Below are 21985 nucleotides of genomic sequence, written 5' to 3' on the forward strand. Positions count from 1 at the left end.
AGCAAAAAAAAAAAAAATTATAGGTTATGTTTATTTTGGTTTTACTTTTAAAATTAAAATCAGTTATTATTGAATATTTTAAAAATAATGAAGACTTTAAACATTTTTATTAAGAATTGATCCTAGCTCTTTGTTTTTATTTTCACTCGCCAAATTATCATAAACATAACCTATAATTTGTTTGCTTCATATGTCCCTTTCTTCAGAACGCGTCATATATACTTTCATTTTTCAAGGTAAAATAATTTTTTTTTTCCTAATTGCATATTGACAATCGAGAAAACATGAAAAAAATTGATCAAAAAACTGATATTATACTTAAAAAAATGTTTAAGCAAGAATCCAACAAACAATATTTGAATAAAAGTCCAATTTCTATAGTTTCGTAATTTAAATTATAAAAAAGAACAATATAAATTTTAAATGCATTTTAGTGGAATGATAAAGATTAATTTTTTAACATAAGATATTTTTGCTAAATTTGAAATAAAAAAAATACTACTTGAATTTAAAAAAATCGATTAGACCCATTTTATACTATTGAAGTTGAAATGAGTTGCATTTTTTCTTTTTCTTTAAAAAAAAAATTGGAAAAAATCGTACCCTTCGAGGCTTTATATAAATTTATGTAATATCATCAATTTCCATTTCTAATCAATAAAAAAAATATTTCATAAATGTTTCATAGAAAATTTACCATTTTTCAAAGATGTTTTTCCTCCGGATAAAGCGCCTAGTGGGAGAGATCCTGTCGGTGTAAGTCCTTTAAGCTGCAAAACACTCTCGCTTTCTTCCCTGAAAAAATATAATTGGATCGTGAATAATAAAAAATCTTCCAATTATTATTATTATTATTATTATTATTATTATTATTATTTAAATTCAAAAAATTAATTTTTACTTTATATAACAAAAAGTTTTGAATTAAATTAAATTTTACATACTTTTATAATAGTAAGATGTTAATTTGTTGTAAGTATAATTTATTAATCATTTTTTTATAAAATTTCGTTTAAAAAGAAATTCTATCAAATGTTAATTCGTAAAAAATGAAAATTCGTCTAAAAAAATGATATCTAAAAAATTCTTTAAAATAAAAATTTCTAATCATTGATTTTTTTTAATGAGAAATTCATGCGTCCTAATTAACGATAAATGTAATTATATAATAATAAAATGCTTGGTCTGTCCTTCTGTCCTAACTTGAAGTTGCCTTTTTTTGATTTCACGTGTTTTTTTGAATAGTACTCTTATGACGTGTCAAATTTTGACAATTCTTTTTCTTATTTTTGCCAAAGTTGTATAATTGTGTTTCCAAATTTCGGAATAAGTTTCTTTAAAATTCCAAATTCGAAAATTCAATTCACGAAGCTGAAGTACACAACGAAATTTTTTTTAAAGTTGTATATTGATTCAAAAATTGTATACAAATACAAAAAATTTATGATGAGAAAAAAGATGCGCCAGGAAATTTCGTACAAGATAGTAATTTGAAAAAATTTATTTTTAAAAATTTATTTTTAAGGTACCAGGGGCCAACGAATACCTATTAAATATTAATTATAAAAACACAGGCCTCGAATCAACTTAAAGACACAAAAAGTCGTTTTAGTCGATTTATATTCCAAAAAAAAGTGGATTTGTTTTTTATTTTAACAAAAATATTTTACAGATTTTTAAATAAAAAATTTTTTTTTTAATAATAATCCTTTTCGAAGGGTTAAAGTTGAAATTTTTAGAAATAATTAAATTTCAAAAGATATTGTTAATTTTCAAACAATTATTAAATTTTACAGAACTAAAAATAATTTATCAAACAATTTTTGGAAAACATTTTTTAAATTTAATTGATTTTTCAAAGATTTAAAATTGAGATTTTTGAAATTAATTGAAATTTTAAGTGTTTTGTAATTAAAATTTTAGATGATTTCACTAAAAATTTATTAGAAAATGCGGACAAAATACAATAATTTGAAAATCATTTTTAATTGAAAAATAGTTTCAGATAGTTCAATTTTCAAAGAATATTATTAAAATAGTTAAAAATAATTGAATTTCCTTAGAGTTATAATTGAAATCATTAAATTTCAAAAAAAAATTTTCAAAGGAAAATTTTAGAAATAATTAAATTTTAGATGCTTTTAAATTCAAATTATTGGAAATTCAATTAATTTTGAATTCAAATTTTTGAGAATAATGAAATTTTATTTGATTTTAAATTTGGAAAATAATTGAATTTCAGTTCATTTTGAATTGAAAATTTTGGGAAATAATTGAATTTTAATTGAAATTTTGGATAATAATTTAATTTAAGTTCATTTTTGATTGAAAATTTGGATAACTAATTTTGAATGGAAATTTTAGAAAATAATTGAATTTTATTTCATTTTAAATTGAAAACTTGGTAAATAATTAAATTTTAAATTGAAAATTTTGGATAATTATTGGATTTTTAATTGATTTTGAATTAAAATTTCGGGTAATAATTGAACTTTAGTTTATTTTGAATTGAAATTTTTAAAAAATAATTCAATTTTATTGTGATATTTTTTTTTTAAATTATAAACAATTGTTAAATTTCATAAAAATTTTAATTGAAAAATAATTTTGATATAATTGAATTTGTGATGTATTTAATTAAAATTATTAAAAATAATTAATTTAGTGAAGAATCATTTTAGTTTAAAATTTGTTAAATAATTGAATTGAAGAAGATCTGAAGAAGATCTACATTTTATACTAAAAAAATGTATTTTATTTACATTTTTTTTCAAATGTAAAAAGAAAATATCGCATTTTATTAAAATAAGTCGATAAAAGTCGTATTTTTGAAAAAATTCGGAAAAAGTCGTATAATCCGAGGCCTGTAAACATATAATTTTCATTATTATCATTTAATATGTAATAATATTCTAAAAAATTAAATTATTATTTATAATTTAAATCTTTAATTTCTTTATAACAAACAATTAAATACTCAATTTGACGCACTTGCGCGCGTTTAATTTTGCTAGTAAATAAATAATGTTTCTTTCGATTTTTTTCATTCTGATAATATTATAATAGAATAATTTTTACATGACCTATTTAAGTGAAATATTAAATATTTTGAATGTCTAAAAAAGAAAAAAATTGGAATATTGTTGTATATTTAAAAATCTTTCATTATAATATAATAATGTCTATCGTCCTTGAACGATGAAGAGATAGATAGAGATAGAAAGAGAGAGAAAGAGAATCTCGTCAAAATTCTAAGAGTAAAGTTCATGGCTATATAGTTCTAATACAATTCGTATACATAAATGTGTCACTTAAAAGAATAATAAGACCTCAAAAGGATCAGCTTATGCTGGGTGAGTTTAAATAATATCAGTTGTTTTGCAATTCACATTCACACTGACCTGAGAACGGAGAAGACACGCGCCATCTTTCCAATGGCCCTGATCTTGTTTCTAATAACTTCCTTGCGGAGATTGGCTGCTGCACCTGTTAAAATGATAAATAAAATTTTAAAAAAGAAAATAAATTAGAATTTACTAACAATCAAACAAGCAAGCTGATGCTTTTATAATCAAATTTTTTTTTTTTCAATAAAAATAATAATTTACTTTTGTATTTCTAATTATATAATCAGAGGCTTTTACTTCTTTTTTAAATATAGTACTGTATTTTAATTAATGAAAAATAATTTTTCCTTAAAAATTGACAAATAAAAATTAATTTTTATTAAAACATTTTTCAAAAATTTATTTGTTAGAATATTATTGAAAATTTTATCACAAGACTTTTTTTAATATTACAAAATTTGTCAAAAATTTTGTCATTCAAACGAAAAAAAATTTCATAGAATGTTAACAATTTATCAAAAATTGAAAATTTAATTTAAAAACAAATAATTTATATAAGAATTTTATTTAAAAAAATTTTTGTCAGATTTTATTAATTTACTGATTTGCCTGGTTTCAATTTTGAGTTTATTAATTCACACACACAAACACACAAACACAGACATATTTCAATTTATATAAAATTAATAATTACGACGATTTGTTGCAAAATTAAAACATTAAGTCACAGTTTTTTTTTATTTTTTTTACTGTACATTATATAAAATAATAGTTGAAATAATTTTTTTTAACTAGTTTTTTCAATGATTTCACCTCGTTATTTACAGAAAAAAATTTTTTTGTCAATTAAGTTTAAGGCATTTCTACAATTTAATTTAAGGTATGAGAACAATTTTTTAAACAAGCCATTTTGAGAGTGTTTTCAAAAATTTGTTTTTTTAAATATTATATCAAAAAATACTGAAAATTTTTAAATAAAAAATTTTGAATTTCCTTCAGGTTATATTGTTAGTTCTAAAACTTTTCATATATTGATTTATTCCATCAGAGAACTTAAATTTTGTAATATTTTGCTTCAAAAATATTTAGACTACAAGATTTAGGATTATTGAAAAAAATAAATTTCAAAATTACAATGTAGTTGAATATTTCTATCAATTTCTTAATTTAGTGTATAAAATTTTTAAAATTGAAAAATATCACTTCAAACTTTTTACCGCGCAGTTTTTTTTTTGGATCGATTATTTCGAATTTAAAATTAGATTTTAAATATTCAAAATAGCGGATACAATATACAGAATTTTTTTTTTTTTTAATTTTAATAAATTTTTATGAAATTTGTAACTAGGGAATTTTTGAAATTTATTACTCTCGAAGGGTGTTTGGAATCGCTGATTACAAATCTAATTTTAGAATCGTTATTAGAGTCCAAAAAAAACCCCAAGTTTTAAGAAAATTTTAAAATTTGATTTTTTTCTAAACTTAATTTTTTTTTTTTTAATTAAAAATTCTCAGTTTTTTTACACTCTATTCGAAATAGACATTCCGGAGACATAACAAATGATTATTGCAAAAATATTTCTCATCCTATTTTTAATGCAAAAATATAGAATCAATTTGTAAAATTTTTTTATATTATGCCTTTAAAGGATTAAAAAATTTTCTTGTACCAAAAATATTACTAAAATATAATTAACAATTAATCGAAAAAAATCTCAAAATTTCAATTTCAAACAAATCGTCAAAATTTTCAATTTCTTTAATTTAAAAAAAAAATAAAATAAAAATATGTCTTACCAAAATGCATCAAGCACAATATAGTGAAAATAATCAACGAAAAAATTTTTAAAAAAAATTTATTTACCTGCTTTGGTAAATAAACTTGTCGACCTACATGGTGAAAATATAAACAGCCAACATGTGCTGTTTTATCATTATATTCTATTGTGCTCTTTAGCTTTTGCTTGACACTTTTGACGTATATTTATATATATATATATGCTTGATGCTTCATGTAAGAAGTGAAAAAAACGCGCGTGTGCGTGCATTAAGCTGCGCAAACGTGCGTATTATATAATTCACAGAACATCAGACATGCACATGCAATATAAAAACATATCACGGAATAAAAATTGTTTCTCTTTAAATTTTAAATATATATTTGTTATTTTTAATATACATATGGGACATTCCATGGAAAATTTTCATTAAAAATTTTTTTTTGCCCGAAACATTTTTTTTTCGAAATCTATTTGAAAAAAAGAAATTACGTATTTTTTTATTTTTCATAAATTCAAAAAAAAAAATGTTTAGGACAAAAAAAAATTTTGAATGAAATATTCTCGTGGAATGCCCCATATATATATATTAAAAATAACAAATTTATTCTAAAAGAGGGTATTTAAAAAAATATATGTAAAGCTGTTGGCTTGTTAATTATAACTTTTTTTAAAAAAAAAAACAACAACAAAAAATGATAATATTTTCAGTGTGTAGGAGTGTGTCAATCAAATACCTTTCACGATCAATATATATATGTGTGTGTGTGAGGATAATTATAATTATTTAACATAAACTATATATCTGCTTGGAAGTATATTTACTATATATAATTAAATTCTCCTGTTAACAACTTGATATCAATTTTTCTACTTTTTTTTATTTTTTTGCTTTTTTTTCCTTTTCCATGTATTGAAAAATAATTATTTTGAAAAAACACCCATTATTGTAGCCTAGAAACTATAAATTTTGGAGAAAGGGAAAATTTTGTAATTTGTGATTTGAAAAAAAGTTTCATAAAATTAGCGAATAAATCAGCTAAACCCATTGATCATAGCATCAAACTAATTTTTTTTTAACTACCTATTTCAATTTATTTTTTATTATTATTAATTAAAATAAATTTAATTTATTGTTAAAATAAATAATTAATTTAAAGCAACAATTTGAAATTTCTACTTTATAATTTTAATAATTAAAATATTATTTTTTTATGCTATCATAAAATGTTAACGATTTTGGTACTCTCATTTAAATAAAATTGAATCAAGTACGCTGGTAAAATTTTCAATTATCTTTTCTCTAATATTGCCTCAAGAGTTTGTAAATTCAAATTTTGTAGTTATATATATATATATATATTAAAGATAAAGGACATTTTAAAATTGTTTAAATGATAAAAGTTTTTTTAACAAAATTTGTTACATGAAACAAAATAGAGTAGTTAATTAACTTATTATGCAAAAAATATTTAAATTATATTAGTTTGAAGTTATATCAATGGGTAAATAGATCTAAATAAATATATTAATAAATGGTCCAAGCCATTACAACATATCGCTGACTTTGACATTTTTAATTAGGCTAAAATTTTTTTTCTAACTTTTTGTCATTTACGAAAAAAATTTCTAAAAGTTTTTTTTTCAATTTTTTATAAATCCGTTTACAAGATATGAATTTTTGAAATTAAAAAATTTTTATTGCTCGTAACATTTTTTAATTTAAAGATTAAAATCTTCTTTTTAAACTGCTTTATTCTTCAATTTTTTTTTAAAAACAAAACTTTGAAATTTTCCATTGTGAAAAAACGATTTTCTTTCAATTTTTCTCGGAACATTTAAAAATTTTCCAAAAATTTTGACTTTTTATAAAAATACCTCTGATTTTTTTGATTCTACAAATATTGATGTACAATGAAAAAAAAATAGTATTGAATCAAGAAAACCTATATGTACTTGACCATATTTTATACGAATATTTTCTTGATCCAAGAAATTTTTATTAGTTTAAAGTAAATTTTCTTGGATCAAGAAAATATTTGTATAAAATACGGTCAAGTACATAGGTTTTCTTGATTCAATACTATTTTTTTTCTCAGTGTATTTTGATTGCGCTGATTACGAAAATCAAAGTGAAAATATCAGCAATGATGTTGGAGTGGCAAACCCCAGAACACATTAATAAAATTAAAAACAATTTGATGCCATAATCTTTGAGCTACTTAATTAAAATTTACTTATCAAAAAAGTTAATTAATTAAATTAATTAATAAGAACAGTTTTTATTTTAAATTACTATCTTTCTTTTCGACAAATATGAGAATGGAATTTATTTTATTCAAAGTGTTCACGGTTTTGTTTGAAAAAAAAAAAATTTTTTTTTTAATTAAAAAAAAAGTTTAGCCACAATATTTATGATCTCTTTCTAAAATAGGGCAAAGATTAGGTTTATTTAGAAGGAATTGGACATTACTCTTCTTGTTTTCTTAATTAATATCTTGATAATTGAAAATTTCGTTAATTAAATTAATTTAATTTAGAATTATATAAAAAAAAATGAATAGTAAAATAATAAACTAAATAGTAAATTTAGTAAATTTTTTTTCCGTTTTAATATGTAAATAATAAATAGATATTAATATAGTAAATAATAGTTTAAAACTATTGCATTTAAAAAATCACTTAAAAAAATTTTATTAAAATAATTTATTATTTACTTTAAATTATCTCAATTTTAACAAAGAAAGTGGCATCAATGTAACATCTGGGTGGAAAATCAATATTTTTCAACCTATTTCTCTTCAAAAATGTGAAAAAAAGTGACAAAAATTCGTTTATTTAACACAAAAAAAAAAAAAAAAAAAAAAAAAAAAAAAAAATTGCTGATGGAAATTGAAAAAAAAGTAATTCTCAATTTTTGGATTTACAAGGGATTTTTTAGAAATGTATAAAATACAAAAGAATTCATAAAAAAAGCAATTGTGTGTCATTTTTTGAACAATTTTGAAAAGAAACAAAAGTAGATCAGTTGAAAAAATTGAAATGTATAAAAAATGTAAAAGATTTTATAAAAAAGCAATTGTGTGCCATTTTTTGAACAATTTTGAAAAGAAACAAAAGTAATTCAGTTGAAAAAATTGAATTTTCGAGGTTTTATACGAAAATTACGAAAAAAAAAATTTTTTTTTCCCCATTTAATTCTATTTAAACTTGAAAGATATTGAAGCATTGTTCAATATTATTTTTTCGATTTTTAATTTTTTTAATTTTCATCAGAAATCGACAATGTCACGTTGATGCACTTCCCTAAGTAAATATTTTTTTAAAAACAATTTTTATTATTCATATCTTCAGTTGTCCAATTTCTTTTCAAATTTTTAGGGGAAGTAAGTGTAAAAAACAAAATTATCCCACGAAAATTAATAATAATTAAAAAAACGAATTTATATATAAATGTAAGAGAACAAAAAATCGGCTTTTTTTGTGTTGTGTCATTTTAAGGCAACTAAACCTCTTGAAATAATCGCAAACTAAAATTTGATTTTATCACCAAATAAAACTATAATTAAAATTAATTTTTTTTTTTACTAAATTTCGAAAAATTCAGTTATACAGTTTAAAATAAAAATATATTTTTACCTAAAATCCAATTTTTAAAAACTTTAAACAAAAAATGTTAAATAATTAGGTATTATTTGATAAGAAATTAAAAGTTAAAAAATTTTTTTTTCTTAAATTGTACAATTGGACCTTTGAATAAGAAAATTATAATTTTATTTGCTGATAAAATGAAATTTTTGTGTGAAATTATGTCAATGGGTTGCAAACATTCTTAACTAAATATATTAGAATTTTTGGCATTTTGTTTTGGGTTTGTGTATTTTTTTTTTTTATAGTTATATTTGTATATGCGGGTAGATGTAAAATTATCATTTGAGACACTCGCGAGAAACAACAGTGGACGTCACTACTAATTTACAACAGATCAAGCTGCTTTCTACCTCGACTTTTATTTATTTTTTTTTCTCTCATTCACCCTCTAGCTCATCCACTTTCATTCAGTCTTTTATTCTCATGTTTCTCCTTTCTTTTCAAAAAATTTACATCTATCAACCTTTCGTATACGATCGCAATGGTCGCTGTTCAAGAAAATTCTGCTTTCAAACAACAATATTCTAAACGAAAAAACTAATTCACGTAAATTTACTTTTTGACAATTGAAAAATTTTCTTTTTATTCCTCAAAGTTTGTATTTTGAAAAAAAATCATTAAATAAAATTTATTTTTAACTTTCACTTTAAAAAATATATTTATTTTTTTTTTTTTAAATAAAATTCCTAGTTGAAGAATCATTTCCGTATAATTCAGATATTTTATTGTCAGCGATCATTGCGATACGATAATATCGAGCTAACATCAAAATTTGAACGTAATCGAGTCTAGTACCGAGACCTTCGATAGAAAAACAGAGACCCATGAAAAGAATAATTGAAATTAAATTAAAAAGAAATGAATTCTTTTTCCTTTTTTCAAAAAATCACATTAAATTTGAAAAATTATTGGCATAAATTTTTTTTTTGTATTTACAATTTTTCAAACATATAGAAATATTATTCATTTGTTTTTTGTAATTAAATATTTTTATCATCAGTAAATTTCAAAATAATGTGAAAATATTTTTTCTTTTCAATTTTGATGTGACGCGCTTTATAGGTTATGTTTATGATTGTTTCAATTAAAAATATCAAAGAGGATCAACCTTCAATAAAAAAAAAAAATTGAATTTTTTTATTATATCTAAAGAAAAAATTAATTTTTCATAATTAAAAAGAAAATTTTAATAAAGGTAAAACAGAATGTTGAAGTTAGTTTATATGATCAACAATTTTCAAAGAAATATTTTTTTGAATAAAAGATTCTATGAATTTTCGTCTTAAAGATATTTCTGCGTATTGATCAAAAAATTATAAAAAAAAAAATTAATCAGATAAAATTTTTCATAATTTTCTTTATTTAAAAATAATTTCTTTTCTAATCGTTAATCATTTAAACGTTGTGGATTTCAATATCGTGGTAAAACTAAAATAGAATCTGAAACTAAAATAGGCCATTGTAAAAAATTCTAGAGTTATTTTACAACTTTGGAAAAAAGTGACCACCCGTCCCACATTGTAAAAATAACTTTCGAGCACGTTGTAAATTTATAAGCCGGAAAATCAGAAGACAACATAACCTAAAAGTTGTTTTTGTAAATTTTTCACTTATGTCTCTTTCAGTTGAAATAAGTATACTTTTCTTATGTAAAATACCATTTTATGATATTAAAATACATAAATCAAACTGCAACCATAAATTTCTAGTAATTAAGTGAAATATAAAAAATTATAAGTTTTCCCAAAACTCGTACATTATAAATTAAATAAATTGAAAGTTGGGGGTTTTTTTATTTAAAAGTGTTCAACGATTTCTGAAATTCTTTGGCAAAGAGGTACCTTTAATTATCGCCCTATAAAAATGGCACTGAATGTAAAAATAATAAACATTGATTTTAAAACACTTTTTTTTCGAAAATCGGTCAAGGTACTAAAAATTCTGATCTTATAAATTTCCTAAATTCGAAAGATTTTTCGAATCCATCCAAAAACGCGATCGAAATATACTGGAAATAGGAAAGTAATATAATCACAGCTTTATTACGTCATGCCGCCGTTAGATGGCAGAAACATGCTGGGAGAACAAACTCGCAGCTGTCATTATATTATTACTTTCTTATTTCCAATTTTGTGATTGCATTTTTGCATGGATTCGATAAATCTTTTGAATTTAGCAAATTTATAAGATAAGAATTCTTGGTACGTTGGCCGATTTTATAAAAAGTGTCCATAATTTAAGAAAAAAGTGTTATAAAAACCAATGTTTATCATTTTCACGTTCAGCGCCGTTTTTATAAAGCGAAAATTAAGGCCAGGTCCAAGTGAGGCAGCGCCATCTACATTGATACTAAAATTTTGGAAAATTTTAAACAGCCTTTTCTCTAGCAAGATGGTAAAATGCTTTTTCCTTTATGGATAATTGATTATTGACAAGATATACACCAGCTAAAACTTTCTTTGAGTTAAAATAATAAAAAAAATTTCATGTCAATAAATTAAATATGAGCACTTTTTTCACAAAAACTGTAACAGTACTTTCTCAGAAATTACAATCAAAAATGCAATTTCCATTTGGAAAATTAATAAACGCTAAAAAATACACGACCTAAGATTTACCAATCACGAAAATAACAAAAAAAAATTTTATTAAATATTTAACATATTGATACTGCTTTACTGATTGTGACAGCCCTTTGGTAGATTATGTATTTCAGGTGGTTAGCAACAGCGCCAATCTCCTTCTTTCGGCAAAACTGCGAAACGTCTGTTGACATATATAACCTGCCAAACGGCTGTCACAATGAGTAAAATATGTTATGTTAAAATACTTTTTTTTTGTTATTTTCGTGATTGGTAAATCTTAGGTCGTGTATTTTTTAGCGTTTATTAATTTTCCAAATGGAAATTGCATTTTTGATTGTAATTTCTGAGAAAGTACTATTACAGTTTTTTTGAAAAAAGTGCTCATATTTAATTTATTGACATGAAATTTTTTTCATTATTTTAACTCAAAAAAAGTTTTAGCTGGTATATTTCTTGCCAATAATCAGTTATCCATAAAAGAAAAAGCATTTTATCTTCTTGTTTTCAAGAAAAGGCTGTTGGAAATTTTCAAAAATTTTAGTTTCAATGTAGATGGCGCTGCCTCACTTGGACCTGGCCTTAAAGGTCTCTGCGATGGAGTAGTATAAGGAGACAGAACGACGTACATTGAAAGTGGACGAAATTTTGGTAACCGTTTAGTGTCATGAAAATACGTAATGTAACACAAGCGCTCTCGTGGGAAGTATGTAAACAGTGGGAAAAATTAGAAATACGTTGAACATAACCCAAAAATACATTGCTTCTTATTTTTAAAACTTTTACAATGGCTGACTGTCCAGCTGATTTTAACACAATCAGTGGCGCTAGTGTTCCATTACGTATTTTCATGACACTAAGCGGTTACCAAAATTTGGTCCACTTTTAACGTAGATTTAACATGGTCGTTCGGTCTCCTTATACTAGCACCAAACTGCTTTATCCTTTATTAGTATACAATTTCGTTTACCTATTAAAGTGTGAAATAATGCTTTTTTAGTTTAAAGTAAGTCCATACTAAATAAGTATAATGGTTATACTCTTATAGTAACAGTGACGTACTTTAAAAGCATAAAACTGATGCCCGCGAACTACGACATATAAACCATATAGTCTACCTAAAATAGCAAGAGCTTCTTCCTTTTTGGTGGATAAATTCTTGCAACCTGCGTTTTGGCCCTTTCCAACCATCGATATATCGATATAGGCCAAAATGCAGGTTGCAAAAATTTATCCACCAAAAAGGAAGAAGCTCTTGCTATTTTAAGGCACTCTCACACCTTTTTGGCTGCCTGCAGGTTACCATGGCAATGCATGAGAGTGAGTGCGACAGAAGATTAAAAATTTTGAATATTCAAATTTTCTGTCTCACTCACACTCATGCGTTGTCATGGTAACCTGCAGAAAGGCAGGCAGCAAAAAAGGTGTGAGAGTGCCTTTAGGTAGACTATATATCGTACTTCGCGGGCATCAATTTTATGCTTTTAAAGTACGTCACTATTACTATAAGAGTATAACCATTACACTTATTTAGTATGGACTTACTTTAAACTAAAAAAGCATTATTTCACACTTTAATAGGTAAACGAAATTGTATACTAATAAAGGATAAAGCAGTTTGGTGCTAAAATAGTTAGTTTGTTTTTTCCGTGCATACAATGGTATTTTACATAAGAAAAGTACACTTATTTAACTGAAAGAGACATAAGTGGAAAACATGAAGTAGGATAAGGAGAGGTAACGGCGTATATTCATTGGCCCTCAGATAGACGGACCACAGTAGTAGGCTTTCTTTTTTCCTAATGTCGCGAGCGCTCCTTTGGGGAAAGCGAAGAATTAAAATTTATCGTCTGCAACATGGCTGCAAGTCAGCTGTTTACAACGTTAGGTTAAGTTAATGAATATGAAGGTATTATGCAAATACATTAACTGTAAAATGTCAGAAATATTTTAAAAATCAAATAATAGTTTAATATTGACACTGGAATTTATTATGTTGTATTGCCTAATGGATGAGACAACGCTTGGCAAATTGTTTTGTGTTGAATGTACATTGACTTCGAACACAACCATCTCTTTTTATTTGGGTTTTCGAACCCGAATCGCAATGCTTTATAAAACAACTCTTCATTTTTCAAAACACTAACACATTACTGAAATACTTCATGTGTAAAACAAACGACTGAATTTTAACAACAAAAACACCATGTGAAACATTCAGGTTATGTTTCTCTTTTCGCGGTAGGTCACGTGATAAAATATAATTCAAATATTTCCCACCGCAAGCGCTGTCAACAGTAGGAAAATAGAAAGTCGTACTACTGTGGTCCCCCCTATATGGTGTCAAGTTTTCTAGCGATTGGCTACAGGCGTTACCTCTCCTTATCCTACTTCATGGTGGAAAATTTACAAAAACAACTTTTAGGTTATGTTGTCTTTTGATTTTTTGGCTTGAATATTTACAATCATTGAGTCTCCACTGCATCTAAAGTGAAAATTGATTTTTCAATATTAAAAAGGAAATTTTAATAATGATAAAACTATCATGAACATAACCTATAATTTTTCGCTTTTTCGATTTCTTTCTTAGCACGTCACCTATATTACAAAAACCAAAAATTGTAATCCTATAAATCAAATATAAAACCAAATAATTTGTTCTAGAAAAAATATTTTTCACAATTTGCATTTGAAATATTTTAAAATTTGCCATTTTATTTCTATACTAATTGTCAAAAAAAAAAAAGTTTCCATTTCTACATGTTGAATACTCAGACAATAAAAAAAAAGGCGAAATAAAAATATTTCAAAGGCCTCCGATGAATGAAGGTGAAAATCGGTTCGAGATTCGATATCGTTTTCTGTTGGAACATTACATTTCAACAGAAATAAAACTCACCATACGCGATAGTACGTGGGGTCGTATTGTGGACCGGATGTGGACCAGACGATCAGGTAAAATCATCGGACCACGGTGATTAGTTGGTTTACCGATGGAGTTCGCAGGACGTGAAAAGGGAGAGAAGTAACCAACAATGTGAGAAGAGCACAGCGTCAAGACGGCCGGTTTTGTTTTTTTTTTCAATCATAGTCGTTGAAGATATTTTCGAGTTGGGTGATGATCGTGGTAGTATTCGGGTGATGATGGTGATAGTAGTATTTGATGATTGTAGTGGTTGGTGGTGATGATGGTGGTGGTTGGTTGGTTGGTTGCAGTAGCAGTAGTAGTAATAGTAGTAGGTAGTAGTAGCAGCAGTAGTAGTAGTAGAAGTAGCACAAGTAGTGTGGTAGAAAGAAAACAACACATAGAACAGACGAAAAACATGTGCACAGCGTAAGTGGCATTCACAAGCGTGTGCTATATAATATTCGATATTCGTAAAACTGAACAAAAATCTATTATACAGTTGAATCTCAATGAAATAAATTTGTTGAAATTGTTTTTTTTTCGTCTACATTCTCTAAAAGTGAGAATTTTTTTTAATTTTCTAAACAGATATAGAGAAAAATTTTCTAAATAAAATTTTTCTTTATAAAGCAGAGAATTCTCTTGAATAAATAAAAAAAATCTCTAAAAACGAAAAAAATTATTATATACTCTCCAGATCGACTGTTTTTTTTCATATTGCTTGTCCGCAAATTTGTTAAATTTATTATAAATTTAGTGACTTATTTTCAATTGAAATTTTATCACATTGTTTCTCATTATTTTCCTATCATCAGTATTTTCATTTTTTTTTTTTATTAACTTTATACAAAAAAGCCGATTATTTATTATTCTAAACAAAACTATTCATATATTAAGCAAAAATGATTGTTCAAAACTGTTTTTCTTTAGACAATTTAGGTCGTGTTTTCGAAATTTTTGTATCATTCACTTATTTAATGATTGATCTAAGTGCCACAATTATTTTTTTCGAATTCGATCACAAAAAATTTAGATAGAATTTGAACTTACCGACTGACAAAATAGTTTTCGACTTTAAATATTTAGGAATTTTAAATATTGGTAATTCGAGATATTTACAAATGGTAAAATAAGGTTCAAGGTGTAAGCTAAATGCCACGACTATTTTTTTTTTTACAAAAAAATTTTAGTTAGAATTTGACATTACCGACTGTCGAAATAGTAGAAAATTTAAAGTTTTAGAAATTTTTTTAATAGAATTTGACAAATTATCAAAAATGGCAAAATAATTTGAGATGTGAACTAAATTTCACAATTATTTTTTCCAAATTTGACTACAAAATTTGTAGGTAGAATTTGACGTTAACGGCTGTCCAAATTTTCGCAACTTTAAACTTTCAGAAATTTTCAATAGAATTTGACAAATTATTGACTGGCAAAATAATTTAAGGTGAGAGTTAAATGCCACAACTATTTTTTTCGAATTTGACCACAAAATTGTAGATAGAAATTGACATTATCGACTATCAAAATAGTTTCCGATTTAAAAATTTTACAAATTCCAGTAGAATTTCACACATTATATAATAGTAAAAAAAAATTTGAGGTGTTAGCTAAATGGCACAACTATTTTTTCCGAATTTGACTACACTATATTTTTTAGGTAGAATTTGACATTACCGACTGTCGAAATAGTAGAAAATGTCTTATATTTTCAATTGATAATATATTTGCTAATAAAAACGAGTTTAGTAACACGAAAAGAAGTGTAGTGTGTTTAAAAAACAAGTCAATAGTGATGCACTTGGACGTTTATCAATGTCGCTGGTTACAAAGCTGACATCAGATTTTCAAAATTCAAAATGGCGGATCCACTACGAATGACATTTTTTTAAATTCATTGAAATTGCTTACAACTCGTTACTCGGGGGGTTTTTGGGATCGCTGATTACGAATCTGGTAACAGATTTTCAAAATTCAAAATGGCGGTCGACAAAATTAAAAAATCGTTTTTATTTGCTTCAAAGTTGTCTCTCGGGGGTTTTCGGAGTCGCTGATTACGAATCCGATGTCAGTTTTTCAAAATCCAAAATGCCGGATGCAATATGGTGTTAATAAAAAATAGTGTATGTTTTTTTTTAACTTTATGGTACATCCAACTTGGAAGAATTACGTATTTTTAAACTATATATAAAAATTTATTTTTGAATCATAATTTTCATAGTCCTAATTTTAACAAAAGTGTATAGACGCCAAAAATATCCACGACAAATATCCCGAAATATCCATTATACAGATCCCTTTAATTTTTTTTTATAAAGTAAATATTTCATCTTCAGTGATAAAAGAAAATGTCATAACTTATTATATCGATCTAAGACATTTAAAGCTGTTGTTAACATTTTTCAAGGTGATTTATTGAATCTGTCAATCATCGTCACGATGCGCGGAATCATCTAATTCAATGAAACCAAAAGACATTTGTTTTGTGAGAAACAAAAATGAATTTTTCATTTGAAAATAAGTTTTTCTTTTTTTTTGTCATAAGACATAAAAATTAATATGTCAATTATTATTCAGTCACGAATATCGAAATTTTTTTAAAAACTGCGAAATGCGCGTGAGCTATCATTCAGCCCTCGGCGCATTCTGAGGAAAGTATAATATATATATATATATAAAAAAAAATATTATATCAGATGATCTCGAGTGCGAGATCGATATTATATACTGAAATCACAAATTAAAGTTTGATTAGTGAATAAAACACAGTGCGCTGCCTTCCGCGATGTTCTATTAATTTTCTTATTATATCAAAAAAATGTGTTTCATGAAATTTTTATTAGAATTAAATTTTAATTGAAAAAAAATTGAAGAATTTCTTTTTTTTTTATTTTTAGCAAAAAATATATTGAAAATGATCGTGGTAGCCAGCGCCAAATAATTATTATTATCTATATTAAAATAGTGCTTTCGTAAATTAAATTTTAATTAAGATATATGTATACATTAATAAAAAGTGCATTTTAAATCAATAAACATGCGCATTCAATTAATTTTAGAATTTCTGGGAATATTAGAAAAATCATTAGGAAATATATTTTTTATTTGACAAATTGCAGTAATTTTTTAATAATTTTTTTAAAAGTATCAATAAATATTAAGAGATGAAATTAAACTTGGCAATGAATACGCACACTACTGACGAAAAGTGCATTTTTTTTTTTAATGTATTTTTCATTGTTAGCTGTAAAAATTTTTCTGTAAACTATTATAACATACATATATATAAATATAATACTAGTCTATAATAAAAATTAAAAATATATTCTCAATCAATTTATTAATAAAAAAATATTAATTTTCGAAAAAGTTGAAAAAAAATAATAATTGTAAAAATATTTTTTTTTTTTAAATAAAGCAACTTTTTATAAAATGAATGTCATAAGTGAAAATTTTAATTTAAGGCAAAAAGCTTTTATATACTAAGTTATACCCAGTATATTTTTTAATAATGTCTAAGCTTTTTGCAAACTCATCAATTCTAAATGTAGTTTATTAAAAGTACGAATCTCAAAAAAAATTTTCACAGTAAATTTATTTTTCCTATATCAATTTTTTTTTATCAGTTATTAAAAACTTTCTATAAATTCATAAAAATGGCAAAAAAGAAAAGTTAAAAAGAATAACTTTATCACTAACTGAAAGGTATGAGATCGATACTTTTAAACAACTATTTTTTTTTTTTTTTAATAATTTCGATTTTTTTGCATTTCTAAATTTTTTTTTTATCTAATATTACAAAAACTCACTTATATATTATATTAAAAATATATTAAATTGATACGTGTAATTGAAGCAACTTGAAAAAATTTCATGCATAAAGAAAAATTAATTTCAATTATATTATAATCGCATTTCTCAAAAATTGTGATTATATATATTAAAAAATGAAAAAGAACAAATATTTTTTTTAATTGCGTGGATTGATGAAGGAAGGATGGGATGATAATATACATTGGTATGAACATTAAATTATTGAAAAATATTTTTTTTTACACTATTTTCTATAATAATAAGGATAATCACACATTTAAAAAGAGAACTCTAAAATATTGATCATTAATAAAAATAAAAATTTTTGACTTTACTTTTGTCAATTTTTTTTTTTTTTTTTTAATATTACGGTAGATTTAATTTCATTATTGTCAGTAGAGTGAAAAGAAGTAATTAAAAATTGTTTCCCTTATAATAAAATTTGACATTAAAAGAAAAATTTTCATTTTATGTATTCTGAAAAGATGATTAAAAAATGTGTATTTCTAAATGGAGAGATGAGTCGTCGTATTTCCTATAATTTTTAAAAAAATGTGCAGTAATAAGATTTTTTGTAAGGAATTATAAATATAAATTTTTAATAAAAAAAAAAATTGAAAGGTCAAACTCATGCAAATTATTTTATTATTTTTTGTTTTAGAAAAAAATTTCAACATCAAAATGTTTAGTTAGTTTTTAAAATTTGAATAATGCTCATTATTAAATTATCATCATTTTACTGTAAAATTTTTTTTTCCTTCTTTTTTCATTTTCTTTTAATAGAAAAATATATTTTTTTAATTTTATTAAAAAAATTTCTTTTTTTTGTAGAAAAATACAAAATTTTTGTTTTATTTGCTGAATAAAAACATTTTTTTCCAATAATATCGACTCTAGTTCTATTTCCGTAAAAGAAATTTATAATTTTGTCATTATTGAAAAAAATATTACTTCTTTTAAATTAGGCTTTTAATTTTATTTATTACGCATAAAACGAGATAATTTTTACTGATTAAGAAACAAATTTTTTCTTCAAACTAAGAAACATATTAGCTGACCCAATAAAATAAATTCTCAAACAAACAAAAAAAAAATATTAGTACAAGGAAAGAAGAGCGCAAATTCTACGTCGAATGAGCCAAAGTTAAAAATATTTTTGTCAAAGTAATATATGAGAGATTCTTTTTCAATCGCCCCAGCCCAAAAAGTCAATGTTCTGGGATTGGCTTCATACTTTGGTAAATTGTTCTCCTATATGATAGTAATAAATCCCTAAAATATAAACTAATTAAAAAAATATTTGTAGAAAGTAGAGGGGGTTGAAGTTTTGACGTTAAGGGTAACATTGTCATTTTCAAATCCGTTTAACTATGACAAAAGTTAATGGATTTTAATTTATCTATAATGAATTTTATTGCATTTTTCACGTACTTTTCAAAAATGTATATGAAATTTAAAAAAAAAAATTTTTAACCCCTTTTTTGTCAAAATCAACCCTTATTTTTCGATTTTCACCCCTTCGGGTATTTTTTTTTTTTTTTTTTTTATTTTCATTGGAAAGCTGAGGTTTTTTCCGATGAGCTATGTAAATATGAAAATGGGACAACAATAATTTTGTGAGTAACAGAATATTAAAGTAGGCGGTGCCGATAAGGGGTGTACCTGGAGATCATCTTTGAGGATTTAGATAGGCACCGCCTAATTTAATATTATGTTTCTCACAAAATTATTGTTGTCCCATTTTCATATTTACATAGCTCATGGGAAAAAACCTCAGCTTTCCAATGAAAATAAAAAAAAAACAAAAAAAAATTCCCGAAGGGGTGAAAATCGAAAAATAAGGGTTGATTTTGAAAAAAAAGGGGTCAAAATTTTTTTTTTTTAAATTTTGTATACATTTTTGAAAAGTACGTGAAAAATGCAATAAAATTCATTATAGATAAATTAAAATCCATTAACTTTTGTCATAGTTATACAGATTTGAAAATGACAATGTTACCCTTAACGGCACCCTTATCGGCACCGCCTACTTTAATATTCTGTTTCTCACAAAATTATTGTTGTCCCATTTTCATATTTACATAGCTCATCGGAAAAAACCTCAGCTTTCCAATGAAAATAAAAAAAAAAAAAAAAAAAATACCCGAAGGGGTGAAAATCGAAAAATAAGGGTTGATTTTGACAAAAAAGGGGTTAAAAATTTTTTTTTTTAAATTTCGTATACATTTTTGAAAAGTACGTGAAAAATGCAATAAAATTCATTATAGATAAATTAAAATCCATTAACTTTTGTCATAGTTAAACGGATTTGAAAATGACAATGTTACCCTTAACGTCAAAACTTCAACCCCCTCTACTTTCTACAAATATTTTTTTAATTAATTTATATTTTAGGGATTTATTACTATCATATAGGACAACAATTTACCAAAGTATGAAGCCAATCCCAGAACATTGACTTTTTGGGCTGGGGCGATTGAAAAAGAATCTCTCATATGGGAAGGAGGGATTTCGCCAATTCAATATATCGTCGAATTTGACATTTTTGATTTAGCTGAATTTTTTTTTTAACTTTTTGCGATCAACAAAAAAAAGTTTCATGTTTTTTTCCAATTTTTTTTTTAGGCATTTATGAGATAAATTTTTTTTTTAATTACAGAAAATTAAGGGAACTTTATGAAAAATTTGATGGAAAAATTAAACGAAAAATGATTTATTACATTTTTTTTTTGCAATTTATTCGGAATATTTTCAAAATTTTAAATTATTAAAAAATATTTCTCATTATTTTGATACTGTACATATTTATGTATTTTGATGCGGTAATTAAGAAAAACAGTGAAAATACCCGCAAAGTTGATTTTCATGGCAAAAACCATAAAAAGCTGCCAAATTGATATTTTTTTTGTAAACTATGCAAAATTTTCAAAAATACTTTAAACAAAAATTGTAAATCTCAGTAAAATACATTTTTTATATTCTATAATATTTTTGAAAATTTCATAAAAAAAAAAATGCAAAACTATAAATTTTCTATCATTTTTATTCTTTTTTTTCATGAAAATCAAATTTTGGTTTATTTTCACAGATTTTCGTAATCAGTGCATCGAATAACAAATAAATATACATTGTATCAAAATAATCGTAAATATTTAATAAAAAAAATTCCAAATTTCAAAAATTTTCAAAAAATTGAAAAAATCGTTTTCCTACGACGGTACCAGTCTTAACATTTTTTTTTTTTAAAGTATAGGTATTTTTTTTTATTTAATTTATCAAAAAAAAAAAAATCGAAGGATATAAACAATTTTAAAAATAAGATTTTAATCTCAAGAAAAAAAATATCTTTGAAAAAAATTCATATCTCGTAAATGGTTTAATAAAACAAAGCTGAAGTACGCAACGTTTATAATAAACGATTTTTAAAGAAATAATTTTTTAAAATGAAATATTCTATAATTTTTTGCCTAAAAAATATTTTTTTTTATAATTTGTTGATTAATCAAAACTACAAGAAATATTTTTTAAGGCAAAAAATTATAGAATTTTTCATTTTAAAAAATTATTTCCTTAAAAATCGTTTATCATAAACGTTGCGTACTTCAGCTTCGTTTAATAAAAAAAATTTGAAAAAAAATCCAAACACTTCTTTTTCATAAAGTACAAAAAGAAAAAAAAAAATTAGTCAAAACAAAAATTTCAAATTGAAAAGGCGTTAAACCCTCCTTCCCCCATATATTTTGTTTTATTTGTCTGCACCCGAATCGGTTATATAAAATTTATTTTACACTTGAAAAAAAAAAAAAAAAAAAAAAATTCGAAATAATTGTAATTTCGTAAACGATTTAAAAATGTATATTATGAATATATAGACTAAATGTTATAAAACTAGGGGCACGTGAG

The 21985-nt window shown here is 24.0% G+C and overlaps 1 protein-coding gene across 6 annotated transcripts in view; it reads right to left on the bottom strand.

The window, feature by feature from the left end:
* Positions 1–21985, bottom strand: part of LOC127285040 (serine/threonine-protein phosphatase 2B catalytic subunit 2-like) — a 116643-nt gene that overhangs the window by 765 nt on the left and 93893 nt on the right. For 3 of the 6 annotated variants that reach the window (XM_051310823.1, XM_051310817.1, XM_051310819.1), the window contains 2 exons: positions 3402–3486; positions 698–795 (listed from right to left, as the gene is read on the bottom strand). In XM_051310823.1, the coding sequence (XP_051166780.1) occupies positions 698–795; positions 3402–3486 (183 nt within the window). Of the gene's footprint in view, positions 1–697; positions 796–3401; positions 3487–18573; positions 18618–21985 lie in introns of those variants that run through there. The other 3 variants (XM_051310820.1, XM_051310821.1, XM_051310822.1) reach the window with 3 other exon arrangements.

The sequence above is a fragment of the Leptopilina boulardi genome, unplaced genomic scaffold (assembly GCF_019393585.1).
Source record: "Leptopilina boulardi isolate dan_hultmark-lab unplaced genomic scaffold, ZJU_Lbou_2.1 LbouV2_328, whole genome shotgun sequence".
NCBI lineage: Eukaryota > Metazoa > Arthropoda > Insecta > Hymenoptera > Figitidae > Leptopilina > Leptopilina boulardi.